This window comes from Nuphar pumila, chromosome 5 (genome assembly GCF_984573655.1).
Source record: "Nuphar pumila chromosome 5, dmNupPumi1.hap1.1, whole genome shotgun sequence".
NCBI lineage: Eukaryota > Viridiplantae > Streptophyta > Magnoliopsida > Nymphaeales > Nymphaeaceae > Nuphar > Nuphar pumila.
Genome location: NC_143253.1, coordinates 101,970,876 through 101,988,919, shown reverse-complemented (window position 1 = coordinate 101,988,919; position 18,044 = coordinate 101,970,876). Strand labels below are relative to the sequence as shown.

The following is an 18,044-nucleotide window of genomic DNA, read 5'->3' as shown; positions in this document are numbered from 1 at the left end:
CTTCAATTGAAAAACCGCACATTGCAGCAAACAGTGACCCTAAATGGAGGAAATGGTGAGAGGCCATTAAGGATTGATATGCTAAGACCAATAAAGTTCAATGGTTCTCGCGATAGCAAGGCCATTGAGAACTTCTTATTCCAAGTAGAAGACTACTTGGATATTCAGAATGTGACGGTCGAAGATCTAAGAATTAAGGTTGCAGCAGCTTTACTAGATGGAGATGTTATCGCTTGGTGGAGGCGAAAACGTGATGACATGAAGATGGGTCAATGCGTGATAGACACCTTTGACGACTTCAAAATGAAGTTGCGCAACTACTTCATGTCGAGGAATGTGTAAAGACAGGCTTACAGAATGGTGTCATATCTTAAACATACTCGTTCATTGCAAGACTATGTCAAAACGTTCCAGAAGCTTATGTTTGAGGTGCCTAACATGCCAAATGAGGACAAGCTCAACTAGTTCATTGTGGGATTTCAGTCATGGGCACAATCCGAAGTGAAAAGGAGCAACCCCAATACTTTGAAAAATGCATACGTGATGATCGAGCGCTTAATTGACACTCGACGCAAGTCCTTCACCCCATCAATCAAGGTCGGAAAGAAGCCTAACCATGAAAGCAAGAAGGATGAACGATGCGACAACAAAGGTGAGGCATCGACATCCTACCAATTTGATAAGAAACAGAACTTCAAAAAGTATAACAGCAACAAGGGAGAAGTTGTTACTTCTTGGTTCTGTGGCGATAAGCATATCGCTAGGCAGTGTTCGAAGTGGCTTATAAAGGATCATGGGCAAGCCAATGCGGCACAAGCAGAATGTCGTGATACTGAGACCATGCAACCAAGGATGGGGGCCATGCGATCGATTAACGCAACTAGAAGTTGCGCAGCTGAAAACATGTAGGTCAGTAAGGAACTCATGTATTTGAAAATCATTACGAATGAAAAGTCTACTTCAGCAATGGTAGATTTTGAGGCCACACACAATTTTGTCTTGCGGGAAGAGGCAGAGCGGTTAGGCATGAAGCCTGGGCCAAAGCCTGGACCATCAAAATGGTGAACTCTGAGGCCAAGCCTATTCTTGGTGAAGCAGGGGATGTGGCTATCCAAATTGAGAGTTGGGCCAGCAAAGCCAACTTCTATATGGTGCCCTTGAGCGATTTTAAGATGATTTTGGGTATGGATTTTTTGCATAGCCAGAATGTGATGATGTTGCTAAAGTTTAACTCGTTGACGATTATGGGGCCAAGCATGTCACACACAGTTCAATGCCTTACTCAGAAAGGCAAGACTTTAGTATTATCGACAATACAATTAAAGAAGGGTGTCAAGCGTGAGAACAAACATTCTTAGTTATCATGCACGCAGAAGAAAGAAAGGTATAAGTAGTAGTATCGCCGACCCTAGCCCCATTATTGGTGGAGTTTTGAGGGGTGGTACCTTCAGAATTTTCGAAGCGTCTATCAACTAGACGTGAGGTCAACCATAAGATTGAGTTGACCCAAGAAGCGAAGCCTTCTGCAATGGTTCCATACCGCATAAGGCCAGTTGAGCTGAAAAGGCTGCGCAGGCAACTGGACGAGATGTTGGATGCAGGCATCGTTCATCCATCAAAAGCATCATTTGGTGCACTAATCCTATTTTAGATGAAACATGATGGCTCCAAGCAGTTATGCATGGACTACCATGTGCTAAACAAGGTCATAGTAAAGAACAAGTATCAGTTGTCACTAATAGCGGACTTGTTCGATCAGTTGGACAATGCTCGAGTCTTTTCAAAGCTAGACTTAAGATCAGGTTACTAGCAGGTGAGGATTGCAGATGGTGACAAACCGAAAATAACTTGTGTCACCCGCTATGATGCTTATGAATTCTTAGTAATGTCATTCGAGTTGATGAATGCTCCAACCACGTTCACGACCCTAATGAATCAGATTTTATACCCTTAGACAAGTTCGTAGTAGTCTACTTGGATGACATCGTGATCTACAGCAGCAACACAGAGGAACATGTCATGCACTTGCGAACAGTGTTTCAGGTGTTAAAGGTGAATGACCTCTGTGTTAAATGAGAGAAGTGCATCTTCGGTCAGAAGGAGATCTTTTTCTCGGTCACGTTGTGGAGCGTGATGTGATGCACATGGATGGGCAAAAGATAACAGTCATCCAAGAATAGGTTCCATCAAGCAAAGTGCCAGAGTTGTGGTCATTCTTTGGTTTAGCGAATTATTATCGACGATTCATTGAAGGTTACTCTCTCATTGTTGCGCCCCTCACTGACTTGTTAAAGAAGAATTGGGTATGGCTCTGGACAGGAGCATGCCAAGATGCCTTCGACGGCTTGAAGAAAGCCTTAGTGAGGGAGTCAGTGCTACGACTGCCTGATCACTCGAGACTCTTTGAGGTCCACACAGACGCCTCAGACTTTGTTATCGACGAAGTTATTATGCAGGATGGTCATCCGATCGCATATGTGCATAAACGTGAGATGGCTGTCATCGTGTATTGCCTCGGGACCTAGCGGCACTACCTTTTGGGTGCCCAGCTCGTTGTTATGACGGACAATGTTGTCATGAGCTATTTTCAGACATAGAAGAAACTAATGCCTAAGCAAGCTCAATGACAGATGTTTTTGGCTAAGTTCGACTTTACCTTAGAGTACAAGGTTAGGAAGACCAATGTAGTTACGGACGCCTTGAGTCGCAGAGCTGAACTCGCTGTTGCGCGTGTGAAACCTTTCAAAGTGCATTTGGAGGGCATTTTGCTTAGCCGCATTCGCGGGGGTACGTAGCAGGATCTGACGGCACAACACCTTGTTTCTCTAGCACAAGCAGGGAAGACTCAGGGATTTTAGCTATAGGACGGCCTCCTCGTGACAAAAAGAGGACGCATCTTTGTACCACGGTGGGGAAAGCCTCCGTCGAGAATTGCTTAAGGAGTGTCATGATGCATTATGGTCCAACTATCCTAGTTAGGAGCGGACCTTAGCACTCCTTGAACGCGGCTATTATTGACTGCAGATAAGAGACGACGTGGAGGGGTATGTGCGAACGTGTTTTGTCTGCCAGCAAGACAAGGGAACAAACCAGAAGACAGTCGGTCTTCTTGAGCCTCTACCAATTTCAGAACGTCCTTAGAAAAGTATCTCCATGAACTTCATTTATAGTCTGTCGAAAGTATATGGCACCAGCTCTATCTTAGCGATGGTTGATTGTTTCTCAAAGTATGCCACATTCATCCTAGCTTTTAAGGAGTGCCCTACAGAGAAGACTGCAAAGTTGTTTGTAAAGCATGTGGTGAAGCACTGGGGCATACCAAAGAGCATTGTGAGTGATCGTGATGCTCGTTTCACTGGCAAGTTCTGGCGTGAAGTATTTTTGCTACTAAACTCTGATTTGTTGTTTTCGACAAGCTTTCATCTGCAGACTGATAGGCAAACAGAGCGCAACAATGCGACACTTGAGTAATACCGTAGGCACTTTGTTAGTGTCAATCAAAAAAAATGGGTAAAACTCCTTGATATAGCACAATTCTATTACAAACTGTAGAAGAGCGAGTCTTTAGGCCACAGCCCGTTTGAAATAGCCACAAGACAGCAGTCGCTGACTTCTCACACTCTTGCCGCGTAAGAAAAGGAAAGGTCATCATTTGCCTTTGTTTGAGACTGGCACGAGCAGAATAAGTTGACGAAGGCATTCCTACTCAAGGCGACAAAGAGAAAGAAGAAGTGGACACACAAGTATCGTCGGCCCGCTGGGTTTCAAGTTGGGGACCAAGTGTTGGTGAAGCTTTATCCTTGTCGCATAAGCATCTTCTGCGGGCGGAATCACAGACTGGTCAAAAAGTATGAAGGATCGTTCACCATCACAAAGAAGGTGGGCAAACTGGCGTACAAGTAGCAATTGCCCCCAGATTTCAAGGTACACCTGATATTCCACGTATGCAACCTCAAATAGTTTCATACATATGACGAAGATCCAAAACGTAGCATGTCTCAATGCGCTCCCATCATGCAAAGGGCCCCGACAACACAATGAGCTGAGAAAAACCTCAGTCAGATCCTTTGCCACAAGGTCAACTACTTAAGCGAAGCAAAGAAATATCTAGTGCAATGAGAGAAAACATTGAAACCTACATGAGAGTTAGCTTTTTGGATGAACAACCGCTACCCGACTGAAGTCAGGGATTACCATGAAACAGATGGCACCGAGGATGGCACATGATTTGAAGGGGGGAGCATGTTCCCTTGTGACTTACATTGTAAAGTTATGTCTAGAGTCTGTTTTGCTTTTGTTGAGTCTGATGTAAATTGTCTGATTCAGGTGAATCAATACCCGAAGGGGCAACCGTTATATTGTAAGAGGCCTACGGGCTAAAATTGTGAATGAATCAAATGTGTTAAGCTTTCTTTTGTTCACTCGTGATTGCTTCTTGTGATTGCAATTTTTCTCCCTCCATTCTCTCTTGCTCTTTTGCACTCTGATTACAAGCTTCTGCGACTGGCAAGCGAGTGATAAGTAGTCTTACGACGGTGAAGGACCATCGTGCCGCGTTGGCCTATTGAAGAAAATAGGCCTGTGACAATCACAGTGACACGCATTATTTAACTTGAACATACTATGACACATGTAATGACTTTGACACGTATGAAGATTATTTTAACATTTTTAAATATTATATCAATATATTTTAATGTATTTTAACAACAAAATTTATAAATCAAAATATACAAAAAATAAATTTTCATTGATTTAGAATTAAAAATTAATGTCGCCTTATTTTTGAAAAAAAAACATTGAAAACGCGTTTCAAGTCACAAGCATCTCTGCAACATAGGTTAATGGATTTGTCAGTTCTCTACCATGTAGTAAGATTTAGCTGATTAATATAGTATTCACTTGTTAAAATGCAACAAAATGTCAACATAATTCCGCTTTGAAGACAACTAAGAAGAATGGATTTGTTCTCCCGCCAGCCTCTATCACTGCGAATGAGGACAGCCACAAGGTGTTACTGAAACTTTTAAAATTCATGCCTTGAACTTACAGTGACCAAAAAAATTAATTTGAAAGATCCTCTACGAACATTTCACTAAAGTTTGTCAGTCTCATCCTCCTGGAAATATGTTTCTGCTGGCAACCTAAAACTTAGACAAATCATCTCCTGCGAAAAAAAAAGAGGTGCAAACTAAGCAGATGGAAGTGCAGAACGATAACCTTTCATTCCTTGCTGAAATCAACATCTTATAGACGACAAATTGAATTATGCTGAAGCGCCACAGCTTCCATGCAGCAAGCAAAAACACATTGATGTTTTGGATACATATGAAAAAAGGTGAGAAACCTGGGTCGTTGCAAAGCCTGTATCAAAAACCAATCTTCTATTTCACACTGAATGAAATTCAGTAAAGCCACTCACTCGACTTTATTTTTCACTGGCTTCCCATTGTTTATGATATTTTATTCAACAAATCCAGGAGTAAAGTACCCATCCACCTTGTCAGCAGAAAGCCATGAAAGATGAGATGTATTGAAGCACACATTTCTCATGTATGATAGATTTACTTATTCATCAAGACTTTTAAGAGTATCACCAGGAAACCGTTTATTAAAGCAAAAAACAATCCTTGGATTTGAGCAGGTTCCACGTCCAACTTCTTATTGAAAAATTACAAATATGTGGCACCAATGGCATGAGTCAGACAATGGTTGGTATGAAAAAAGTTGCTTTTCAGAAGAATGGTGCAAGGGTGCAATCGGGTTGTAAAAATATGAATATTTCACCTATTGACAGTTCTTGACAAATGACAATGGACCAGAACGAGAGTTCCAAACTCAAGTTTAGGTTTTAGGACATGAGAAATATAATTCTTGGCAATGATACACATGTAAATTTCACGCAAAGCCATTGGCATACCTTATTCAGAGCTACATCTCTAACACTGAATGATTGGATCTTGCATCTGAGCTTTCAAGATAGCCTCAGCCTCCTAGATGTGAATTAACACAAACATAATGAGATACTTGTGAAATAAAGAGGTAAATATCTGCGTATAATTGAAGTGAATAATTTGCAAAATGTTGACATTCTTTTCAAGATAATCTTGGACAGAATAAATCAAAAACTCTCACAAGATCACAAATAAGCCTACAATAAAATTCATGATTAGGTCGGACACCATGCCAGGCAGCCTGTTTAGGGGACCAGACCCCAAATCTTTTGTGACCCAGCCCAGCCTAGACCAGGAGCTGGTCCATCTATGGACAGCAAGCTTTAGCCGGCCAGTGGCCCATCAACAGGCAGGACAACCCAATCAAATATGGACCCAATCCAGGCTGGCCCTAGACTGTCCATTAAAATAGGTGAGCAGCCTGCCTGAGCTAGGATTTTGAAACTCAGCCTGGCAGAAACTGACTCATGGCCTGGCCATCCAAATGGATGGATCACTTTGACTTGACCAAGCGGGGCCAATCCAATTGTTGGCCACTCCTATATATATGACCAACAAAAATTCAAGCGGCTGAATAACTACAATATACAATTTATTGACAACTAAAATAAATTATCACACTTGAGATCATTTTATGCTATTGCAAAATTTATACAAAGTACTGGAAAGGTGCAAATAAGAAAACCAACAGTTCAAGATGTGATCACCTCATTTTCAAGATTAACATTGTCAATCTAATTCCATGAGGTTCTTGGTATGAAAATTTGTTGCCTGATGACACAAACAACTAGGCTATGACTTGATTCAGAAATTTAAACAAGCACCCAGGTCAGGAAAATCTTAAAGCAACTTAAATTAATTGATTAAGTTTGTATAACAAGTAAATAGCAAAGATTATATTTTGTCTACTTGGCACATGTCTAACTAAGATCAAGTTTCTCAGGACATGGTTGGCAGCTGGTGAAAATTTTCACTGAAAATTTTTGAACTTTTTTTTAGTAACAAAGGTACCAAAATTAACTTAGCATGTCGATCTTGGTTTACACACAAAAAAGAAAGTTTGTCCGAGTATCAGAAGATTATCATGCTTTTCCATTTTAAGAGAGGTACTGTTTTCAATTGGTACAACCTTTTTGCATTGATTCTTTTTATGTTTTGTATTGCTAAGCTCTGTTTTCTTTAACCATTTCTTCACTAGGCAAGCTCAGTAGATACCCCATGGATTTAGCTATCTCATCTAGCTATGTTCTTAAGGTTTTTATTTTTTCATTTTAGTACATGCATAGGAAATGAATGCACGTTTTCATTCTTATTCCCTACATCAAGAGAAATTTCAGTCCATGATAGTCAAAGTCGCACCTAGTCGGTCAACTAGTGTGAAGAAACAAGAATCTTTCAATCACACTCAATATACTCACCAAAGATTCAAAAGAACACCCACAACAAGTGTCTATAAAAGGGCACTCAATACTAAACTCACACAAGGGGTATTTCATAAGAAGGCTAAAATAAATATTATTTTATTCATCACTATGTAGAAGCACTGTTATACAAGAAAGGAGGAACGCCCCTATTTATATACAAGCAAAGTGGCAAGAAAGATAGGGAGTCATTGGACTAGCTCCAACGGCTAAAAATAGAGTCGTTGAAGCTAGTCTAATGACTCTTTTGACTAATCAACAAAGTGTTGACTAGTTCAACTCTAGTTCTAAAAAACTAAATCTAGTTCTAAATAAACTAGATAAAATAAAAATAAAATAAAATAATAAAAAATATATACATCAATAATACACACACACACACACACACACACACACACACACACACATATATATATATATATATATATATATATATATATATATATATATATATATATATATATATATATATATATATATATATATATATATATATATATATATATATATATATATATATATATATATATATAATTTAACACTCTCCATTAAACTTATGATACAATAACTGAAAGTTTGTTTAAGAGAAAGTGGAATCGGGAGGCAACGAGAGGTTTGGTGAAGAAATTTGTTAACTGATACTCTGATGCAACATAAGGCAGATTTATGGTCATATGTAGATACTCTTCTCAAACATAGTGACAATCCATTTCGATATGCTTAGTGTGTTCATGAAAAGTATGATTGCTGGCAATGTATATTGCACTCTTGTTGTCACAGCAAATGCGGGAGGCTCCTGTCACATGAACTCCCATATCAGCCAACAACATTCTGAGCCAAACTAACTCCATCGTTGTGGTTGTCATGGTCCGATATTTAGCCTCAGTTGATGAAAGTGAAACCTTCTATCGTTCCTTGCATCGCCACAAAATTAGATATTAACCTAAAAAAACACAAAAAACTAGTGGTTGAGTGCTTGTTATTAGGATTCTCTCCCCAATCAACATCAGTATAAGCAATTAAATCTAAAGAAGATGAAGTAGACAAAAAAAGAGAGAGAGGTTTTAATATATTTAATAATACACAAAACTGCTCTCACGTGAACAAAAGTAGAAGTGTGCTGAAATTGACTAGCTATGTGTACAGCATGTGTTATATCAGGTCTAGTAATTTAAAGATAAAAGAGTGCTCCAATAAGTTGTCTGTATGAAGTTGGATTTTCAAAGAGTTTTCCATCATCAATTCACATCTTGGTGTTTGCAATCTCAGGGGTATCAACTCTCTTGTCATTTATGATTCCAAACCTAGAAACAATGTCAAGAGCAAATTTAGACTGAGATAATAAATATCATCTAAGAGAGTAAGCAACTTTGATTTCTAAGCAACTTTGATTCCTAAGAAGTATTTCAAGAAGCCTAAATCAATCATTTCAAAATATTTTTTGAGAAGTTTTTTAATATTTTCAACTCCTTGTTAGTCTCCTCCAGTGATGATCATGTCATTCAGGTATCAACCTGGCTTGAAGTTTAGTTGGGGTCTATCCTACCCCAGTATCGCTGGAACAAGATCAGACATAATCGGATATCCGAATTTCACTTAATCATTTTCAAATTCGGATTGTTATTGTAAGGTACAAACGTGGATTTGGATTTGCTAAATCACATTTTCTTGGCTTCTGATTTGTATCTTCAGTCAGGTTTCATTTGGATTTAAATCAAAATCTAATCCGATGTCATTTGTTTACATGTAAAGAATCTCTCTGTGTGTGTGTGTGTGTGTGTGTGTGTTTGTGTTTTCTAATACATGTCCATTATTGCCACATATATTTTGGGTATGAACTCAACTCTATCATATTGGGTCCAAATTTAGATTCAGATTCTGGTTTATATTGTACATTTTTAATTCAAATCTAATATGATCTGACCCATATCTGATCCGTTTGCAGCCCTAAACCCTAATAGAACTTCCAACCAATGAGACTATTATCAGACTCCACAAGTCCAAACCTACAGTCCTGGTACCAAGCCTATGTCCGACTGGACTTCATATAGTCAAAATCTGACTCAGGTCTAGACATATTATGAACTGCATCCAAGCCTAAGCTTGCTATGCAATTTCATAAATCATACGTAGATCCATACACTACTAGGCCTTACGGCCAGACTGGTTTGAACAAACGATCCAAGACTCAACAAGGTATGAGGCTGAGTAGGAGGCTTCGTAGGCTCTATAAGGCTCGAATAGCTGTAATACCAACCATTGATCAAATAGACAATAGTCCATTTCGTGCAGAAAATTTGTGTATGACGATTAGTTTTCATGTGGGTGATTGAGTTCTCATTTGAAATTTGCATTATGGTGCTTGTTGCTGATGTGAAATTGGGTTGTGTTGATCCTAAAGATGTACTACCCATGTTTTTTTGGGGGTGGGGGAAGGATTACTTTTCATGTGGATGATTGAGTTTTCATTTGATTTTTGCACTATGGTGTTTGTTGGTGATGGTGAATTTGGGTTGTATTGATGTTAGAGATGTAAAATGGTTTTGAGAGGCTTGACGAATCTGTTGTATGTATTTCATGTAGCAGTGTTTCCTGCTAGCCTGTATTCCACATCTAATAAATCTACTATGGTGTATTGATTGTGAATACGAGCCTTCTCCTGCGACCTCCTGAACCAAATTGTTTACCTCAATCAAGCTGCATCCCCATGTTCGCTTCACCTGCTTATTCTTTATTAATTTTCGCATTTGCGAGACGTTATCCCATCGGCATTCAGCTGTGTAAATATTCGATACCAAGACAAGCTCAATAATGTATTCTAACACTCGAGTGAATTCTGCAAGCACTGAGCAAAAATAGCCCCATACGGTTGCATGTGGTTTTGATATATCCTTTATGAATTCGATAGCAGAAAGTCGAACCTTTTGGCCAAGAAGGTCATCCGGACGCAAAAAACAATCAAAACCTTCTTAAAGAAGTCCACCATGTAAACAGGCAGACGGAAGACTTGAGGAGCAGTTGGTGCACGTCACCTTGTTGGGACGTTGCAAGTTCTATCCCCAAATGGTACGGTTGTATAACTGGTAGGGGTTTGCCTAACCCCAGCTCTCTGTCCAAAAGAAGAAAAAAAAGTGATCGGTTGATCACATAGAAACAATGCTTGTCTCATCAGGCTTCAATTCAGAATTTCATATGATGATACACCCTGAAACCGTTGCTTTTAGCTTAACAGATATCATCATGGTTCAAGCGACAATCGTGCTCCTAAGACACTTGTTTGGCACTACTTACCTCCCCTACCCTGGCGTACCTAGATAAGATGGTGCGGAATAATATACTCTCACTATAAGACATTTCGTCAAACATTTGCTGTGCAGATTCCTAGCAAGCTGCATTCTCTGATCTTGGAGTTGTACGTCTGTGTTGCCATTGAAATCTAACATCATTGTCATAACATTTGGTTACCAAGAAGTTGCTATGGGATAGGCCTAATTTGAGAGTAGGGCACGAGTCTGTTTCAGACTCCTATTTTTTTCTGTTACTGTAATATAAGGCTATATGGTTTTTCACTTCTCTGATCACACAAATGATACCGTTTCCCATCAGCGGTGAATCTGCTCACACAAATGATCCCTAAGCCTCTTGGTTGAGATGTACACTTTTATTGATGTCTAGACGTTCTGCGGTGCATATAGTAATGTGAAACAGTGGCACATATTTAGGCAACACATTCATGTGCTCAATGTGTCTTTCACAATGACACACTTGGGCAACATGACACATATAGCATGCAGACAGGCCATAAAGTTGGTACAATCGGTCTGGTCGGGTGGTGCATGGTGTGTTAGCAGAATTGGTGCACCATATACAATTGAATAGACAGTGAAGACCAACAGTCCTACACCATTCATTCCTGACGCATATAAAACGTAAAAGCTCATAAAAGTATAATTAGCTCTTTCTCTGTCCCACTCAATGTCTATACTAATGCTTTGTATTTTGCAAGACCATATAATTGAGCCTAAGCATTGAGCTAAGAGAAACATCAGAATGTATGGTCTAAAATTACACTGGCGATGACAGTCAAGAAACAGAGATAAGCGAGCACAAAATCATGCAGGTACACCCAGGAGTTTCCGTTTATCGCCTACCCCGATGGCCCATGCCACCGCGATGGCCCATGCCACTACCGGACCTTGGTCCAGGATGCCGAGCAAACTGCATCCGTAGAACAGGTGAGTCTAGATCTTGTTCATCCATTTTGTAACCTGACAGAAACAAACCCCAGTTTACTGAGAGCTGTTAAATCCATCCGACAATCATCATAACCAACTTCAAACACTGTAGACAAACATAGGGATTTGGGAAAAGAACCCCTACAAAAAGGAACCTGAAAGCAGCACAAATGTACAGTGTAATTTAACAATCTAAATATAACATGACCTGGATAAAGCATTAAATCCATCTGCCAAACACCATAACCAACTTCAAACACTATACACCCACAATTTTCACAAAATCCCTAAGGATGACAAACATAGGGATTTGAGGAAAGAACCCCTACAAAAAGGAACCTGAAAGCCCCGTTTCGATCTTGAGACTACACACCCAGAGTGCAGTCCCACACGGGACTATAAACCCAGAGTGCAGTTCCACATGGGATCACACACCCAAAGAGAATAGTCCCACAAACCCAGACTGTGGTCCCACTACCAGACAGCAATCAAGTCTACGGTCCCACTACCGGACGGCACTTCTGTTTATCGTCTCATTAGGGTATGTTTGACGGAATGTCCGCCAAAGACGTATTTTTTAACAAACATTGGACGCAGCAGACGCGTGGAACGCCGTCCGCCACATCCATATACCTATGTTATTTTTGTTCCACCCCCACCCCTGTTACAAAAAGAACAGGGACAGGGGAAACAAAGTTGCATTGACGGGCACGCCCTCTCTCGCAGGAAGGGGCACCCGTGTGGCTTCCCCGTCACGAAGGATGCAAAGAGGATGTCGGTGGCGCCCATGGCCTCCCTCTCTGCTTCCCTCTGGTCCTCCTCCTCATCCAAACACGGTGACTGTACGTTTCTTCTCCCACCGCTACCACTTAATCAGAGAGAGAGAGAGAGAGGTTTGTTGATTTCAGGACCTTTCAGCCAGAGAGTCTAGCAGACGCTCGAAGAGAAGAAGCTCTCCTACGACATGACGCTGATAGATTTCGGCAATAAGTCCAATTGGTGTGTTTCTGATCTCAAATTGAATGAGATATTTGCGCATTTTTTAATCCTTTATCTATTGTTTTTGGGGAAAGGAATGGATTTGATTATTGTTTTGGAATTGGGTGCTCAGGTTCATGAAAGCCAACCCGGAAGGCAAGGTCCCGGTGGTGAAATTCGAAGCCAACCCGGAAGGCAAAATACCGGTGGTTTTCGTTTTTCAACTGTTTCAATTTTTTTCACCTGTCACCTACCTATGTACACCATTGGTTCGATCAATTGCTTCTGTGAGGAATTTCATCCATTTTATCACAAATTTTTGTTTCGAGATGACTCCTTTGAAATTGGCTGTAATGTTAGAAGAATACAAAGTTACCTCTTTGATCTAAAGCATTTGGATGTTCTTGCACATCTTTTGCATCACGTATTATGATATTATCTTTTATGTTTTAAACCCTGATTGGGAAGGTCCAAATGAAGCCAAAAGGAGAGAATTCTATGATGATTATATTAGGTTGGCTTTCTTGTTTGTATAATTGTGTGTTAGTTGCACCTAGAGTCTGTAAGGATTTATATATTAGCAGAATGGGAGGGAGTAATGCTGTCATTTTTCTCTTCCATCTAATTCTGTTCTCAAATCTCAAATCTAATTTTATTTATAAAGAAGGTTCTGCCATTCAGTATCACTGCCTAGAAATAAGAAGCATTCCCAAAAGAATCCTTTTAAGAGATTAAATTTGGTGTATTTGCCAAGTAGCGAATGCAATGTGGTGTATAAAGATGCTTAGGATGTGAAATATTGGTAATGAGCTTTTCCAGCTTGATGTAGAGCACTGGATAACCTTCTAACACAAATGTATTGTTAAAGGATTGAAAGGAACAACTAAGGCTGAATCCCCATGGCAGGCCTGAGATCACAGTATGCTGTGATTTGCTAGTAAGTGGGGACATGATTCTGTATGAACACAAAAATGAAAGTAAATGATTTACTAGTAAGGGGAGAATTGAGGGTAAATATGAGATTGTTTTATGTTGAGCATGATAGTATGTATGAAATAGAGTTGGTTTTAGTCTTGATCTTTTTTGCTCAGTTTTGATGAATTTGGAACATTCATGGATTTCTTCTTGTTGAATTGTTGAAAGATTTCAAGAGATTGAATTCTTCTTTAAATGGAGGGTTCATGCCGTGAAATCTTTTTTCTCTGTTATCAACTTGATTTCTTTTAGAAATTTATTGCATCCCCTAAAGAAATTGTATAACAGCATCTGGGTTTTACAGTCGTATACTCATAACCGTGTTTTTAAACATTTTAATATATATTTTTTGAACATTTTTTAGTTTTTAGATCTGATCCAAGATTTTAGATTTTAAATGTTTTTTATGTAAAATGATGGGTGGATCGGGTCATACGATCCAAAATGAAGTAATCTGACCCATTATCCATCCATGACTGTCCAAGTTGTCCGCACATCGTCATCAAACAATGGACATTTGCAACACAGCATTCGAGTACAGTCCAAACAAACGTTGGACTTGGTATAATTGTTACAGAACGAACAAAATCAGTGTGTTGTTCTGTCTTTTTTGTTCATTTCGTCCAATCCTGGACAAGCCATCAAACATACCCTTAGGAGAAGACAAACCCAGAGTTACCGGAAGCGCCTAGGTAAAAGGGGAAGCGCGCTTCCCCGAAGCGTGAGGGGAAGCGTCCCCCTTTTTTGGGAAGCGCGCTTCCCTTTTATGGGAAGCGTGTTTCCCTTTTAAGGGAAGCGTGCTTCCCTCGCACTTCTCCCACACTTCCCCCTCGCTTCCGGTTCGCTTCCTAGGTCGCTTTCGGTTCGCTTCCTAGATCGCTTCCGAGACGGTTCAGAATATTCTTCTAAGTAGTCCCACGCTTCCACGCTTCCCCGCTTCCTAAATTTTTGAAAGTGCCTCGCTTTCCGCTCCCACTTCCTCGACTGGTAACTCTGGTTCGACCATTTTATTGAGAACCAGCCTCTGATTCAGAGTTATTGGAAGCGCCTAGGTAAAAGGGGAAGCGCACTTCCCCAAAGCGCGCTTCGAAAGCGCGAAACGTCGTGCTTTCGAAGCGTGAGGGGAAGTGTCCCCCATTTTTGGGAAGCGCACTTCCCATTTATGGGAAGCACGTTTCCCCCACGCTTCCTCCTCGCTTCCCCATTTTTTCCATTTTTCGCTTCCCCCTCGCTTCCTAGGTCGCTTCCGAGGCGGTTCGGAATTTTCTTCTAAGTGGTCCCACGCTTCCCCGCTTCCTAAATTTTTGAAAGTGTCTCGCTTCCCGCTCCCGCTTCCTCGATTGGTAACTCTGGACAAACCCACTTTGTCGTCCGCTAGGTCGGCTGAACAAGATAAACCGCTAAAGAGGCGTGTTCCAGTCAGACTTAAGCTTCTCCTGGGCATTTTGGACACTTCTGGATGAGTCCTACCTGTTAAAATGTAAAATTGTACATATATATATATTATATATATATATATAAATACATTTTTCATTTCTTTCTTTTCTGTAATTTTTTTCCTTTATTTTTATTTTTTGTCTTTATGTCATTTAGTTCAGTTTGAACTAGAATGATTGTTGCTAGTCAAGTCTTGTCCAGACTTGACTAGCAATAGAGTTGTTGGACTGTGTCCAACAACTCTATTGAGTCCTCTTTCAGCTGTGTATATAAAGGGGTGCAGCCCCTCTTGTATTTCATTCCAATGCTTAAGCAATTGGTTTTTCATATCAATAAAGAATACATTTTTTTTTGTTTCCAGTTATACCATTTTTAAGGGTTATGCTTTAGTGTCATTCTTGACACTTGCCCTTGTGAATCTAAGCTCGTGTTTCGAAGATCACCATTTCATTTCATGGTATCGGAGCCGCGGAAGTACTAAGTCTTGAGGAAAAGCTGCATTGGTTTCCGTGCCCGTTTGCAAAAGTGTTCGCCACTTGAAGAGAAGTGTTTTATCACTTCATTGGGGAAGATTTCACATCTTGTTGTATTGTTTTTTTCTTCTTTCTTTTTTCATTTTCCTTCTTGTTTCTCTTCTATCCCTATTTTTTCTCTCCTTGTAATCGATGGATGACAATGAGAAAGTCACCATTATGCCTATGAAACTAAGCGATACGAACTATGTAACATGGGCTTCAATCATGAAGCACCATATATGGGGAAAAGGCCTATGGGGGATTGTGGATGGTTCTGATTCGGAACCTAAGCTATCTCTTACTAAAAATGAGGGAGATAAAGAGGTCCCTCTATCGGAAGAAGAGAAAATCAAGACTATTGCCTCATACGAGAAGAAATGGAAAGAATGGAGAATATCTCATGCGAAGATAATGTCATGGCTTATCAATAGCATTGACATTAAAAAATACTCAAGTCTTGCCAAATTTGATCATGCCGATAAGGCATGGGAATACCTTAAGAATATGTATTCCCTTAAAGATATTGCACACGTGTGCAACCTCCAAGAAAAAGTTTGAATGATGACATAAGGAGATAAAACTATTCGTGAATATTACAATGGGTTGTCCGAACTTTGGGAAGAACTTTTTCTTTTAGAACCAAAGTGGCATTGTGCCGAAGACATCGAGCTTCGTCAGAAACAACTCGATGTTGAACATTTTTACCAGTTTATCACTGGATTAAAGCCGGAATTTGAAACCACTAAATTGGCCCTACTTCACCAGGGAAAAATTCTTTCTATTGTTGAAACTATTGAAGAATTAACAATAAAAGAAAATCGTTTCCGGAAAGGTTCTTTAAAAATTGAAGATGATTCCGTTTTAGCCGTGTCTAGACCAGGGAATCATGTTCGATCATATAGGCCTCCTCACTTTAACCGACAAAATGGTGACTATGATAAGAAGAAAGTTATTTGTCATCACTGTCATGAATCGAGACACTACAGGTCACAATGTCCCAAACTTAAGGAGCTGAGAGAAAAAAGAGCTGCAATTGCTGGATCGGAGCCTAAAGATCAGGATGCACCAGTTTTCCTGACCCAAGGAGATTCTTCGGCCTCTCATCAAAGGTCCATCTTCCTCATCTGAAGCTTCAACCGGCGCAGCAGCCTTATGTTTTTCTGATCTAGGTAAAAAAATTTGGCTCCTTGACTCTGGTGCATCTTTTCATATGACCCCAAATAATCAAAATCTATCCAAATGTGTTAAAAATAAAACAAAAGGTCTTTACTGCTGATGGAACTTCTCTTGAAATAGAAGGAATAAGAAATTTTGAAAAATTTTATAAAACAAAGAAATTTTCTATTCCAGAAATTAGACATGTTCCCAAATTAAATTTAAATATTTTATCTGTATCTCAAATTTCTGATTATGGGTGTAATATTTCTTTTTCTTCTCATGGTTGTTGGGTACAGGATCGCCAATCAGGCAAGCTGATTGGGGAAGGTCATAGAGAAGGAGGACTCTATTACATGGATTTTTTGAAAATGTCGAAGAAAGCCTTTTGTTATAATATTCAAAAAATAGAGTTGGAACTGTGGCATAAGAGACTTCGTCACCCACATATAGCCAAAATCCAACATTTTCCAAATCTAGGGAAATTTTGTAACTCTGAATCATTTGATTGTAAAGATTGTATTCTCGGCAAAATGAAAAGATTACCATTTCAGAACAGAACATTTTTCTCTTCAAGACCACTTGAATTAATACACTCGGATGTTTGGGGTCCTGCACCAGTAATTTCTAAAGGGGGATTTGTTTACTATGTTATTTTTGTCTATGATTTCTCCCGACATACGTGGATGTACTTTCTCAAACATAAGTCTGAAGTATTTTCATACTTTCAAACTTTTCATAATATGGTTAAAAACAAGTTTCAAAATGATATTACTATTTTTCGCACAGATTCAGGCGGAGAGTTTTTATCCACAGATTTTTAAAATTATCTTAAATTGCATGGCATCACACATCAAAGATCTCGTCTTTATACACCTCAACAAAATGGACTGGCAGAACGAAAACAACGCCATATTATAGAAACCACTAGGACTTTATTAATAGCAAATCAAGTCACGAAAGACTTTTGGGCAGAAGCTGCCTTAACTGCCACCTATCTCATTAATAGGATGTCATCTTCTTCGTTACAAAATATCACTCCCATTGAAAAACTTATGAACATTTCTCCAGACTACTCCAGACTAAGAATATTTGGGTGCAAATGCTTCATATTTACTGACAAAAATGATAAACTTTTCCCTCGTGCGATTCCCTGTGCATTTTTAGGATATGCTGAAAACCAGAAAGGTTATAGATGTTTTGACTTCAAAAATAATAAACTATATGTGTCTAGAAATGTTTCCTTTCTTGAAAAGGAGAGCTTCTTTGATTTTAGAAAATTAAAAGACGTCACTGGGTACTCCTTTTTGCTAGATCTAACATCAACATCTGATGAATATGACATTGATTGTAACTTTGATGATGATCAAAGAA

At 39.5% G+C, this 18,044-nt stretch overlaps 1 protein-coding gene and 1 long non-coding RNA gene across 4 annotated transcripts in view; both read right to left on the bottom strand.

Moving 5' to 3' along the window:
* Positions 1 to 4,926: 4,926 nt before the first annotated feature.
* Positions 4,927 to 6,720, bottom strand: LOC149837940 (uncharacterized). 2 transcript variants are annotated; one of them, XR_016432142.1, is made up of 3 exons: positions 6,662 to 6,676; positions 5,921 to 5,993; positions 4,927 to 5,167 (listed from the first exon to the last, which is right to left on the bottom strand). It is a non-coding gene; the product is annotated as an uncharacterized LOC149837940 (long non-coding RNA). The 2 variants fall into 2 exon arrangements; XR_016432141.1 differs by having other exon boundaries at positions 4,949 to 4,988; positions 6,662 to 6,720.
* Positions 6,721 to 8,185: 1,465 nt separating this feature from the next.
* The window catches only part of LOC149837939 (RNA-binding protein 2-like), a 48,899-nt gene continuing 39,040 nt past the window's right edge, over positions 8,186 to 18,044 (bottom strand). Inside the window, exon 6 of one of the 2 annotated variants that reach the window (XM_090006279.1) lies at positions 8,186 to 8,318. In XM_090006279.1, the coding sequence (XP_089862405.1) occupies positions 8,314 to 8,318 (5 nt within the window). In that variant the 3' untranslated portion in view covers positions 8,186 to 8,313. Of the gene's footprint in view, positions 8,319 to 11,253; positions 11,644 to 18,044 lie in introns of those variants that run through there. The other variant, XM_090006278.1, reaches the window with a different exon arrangement.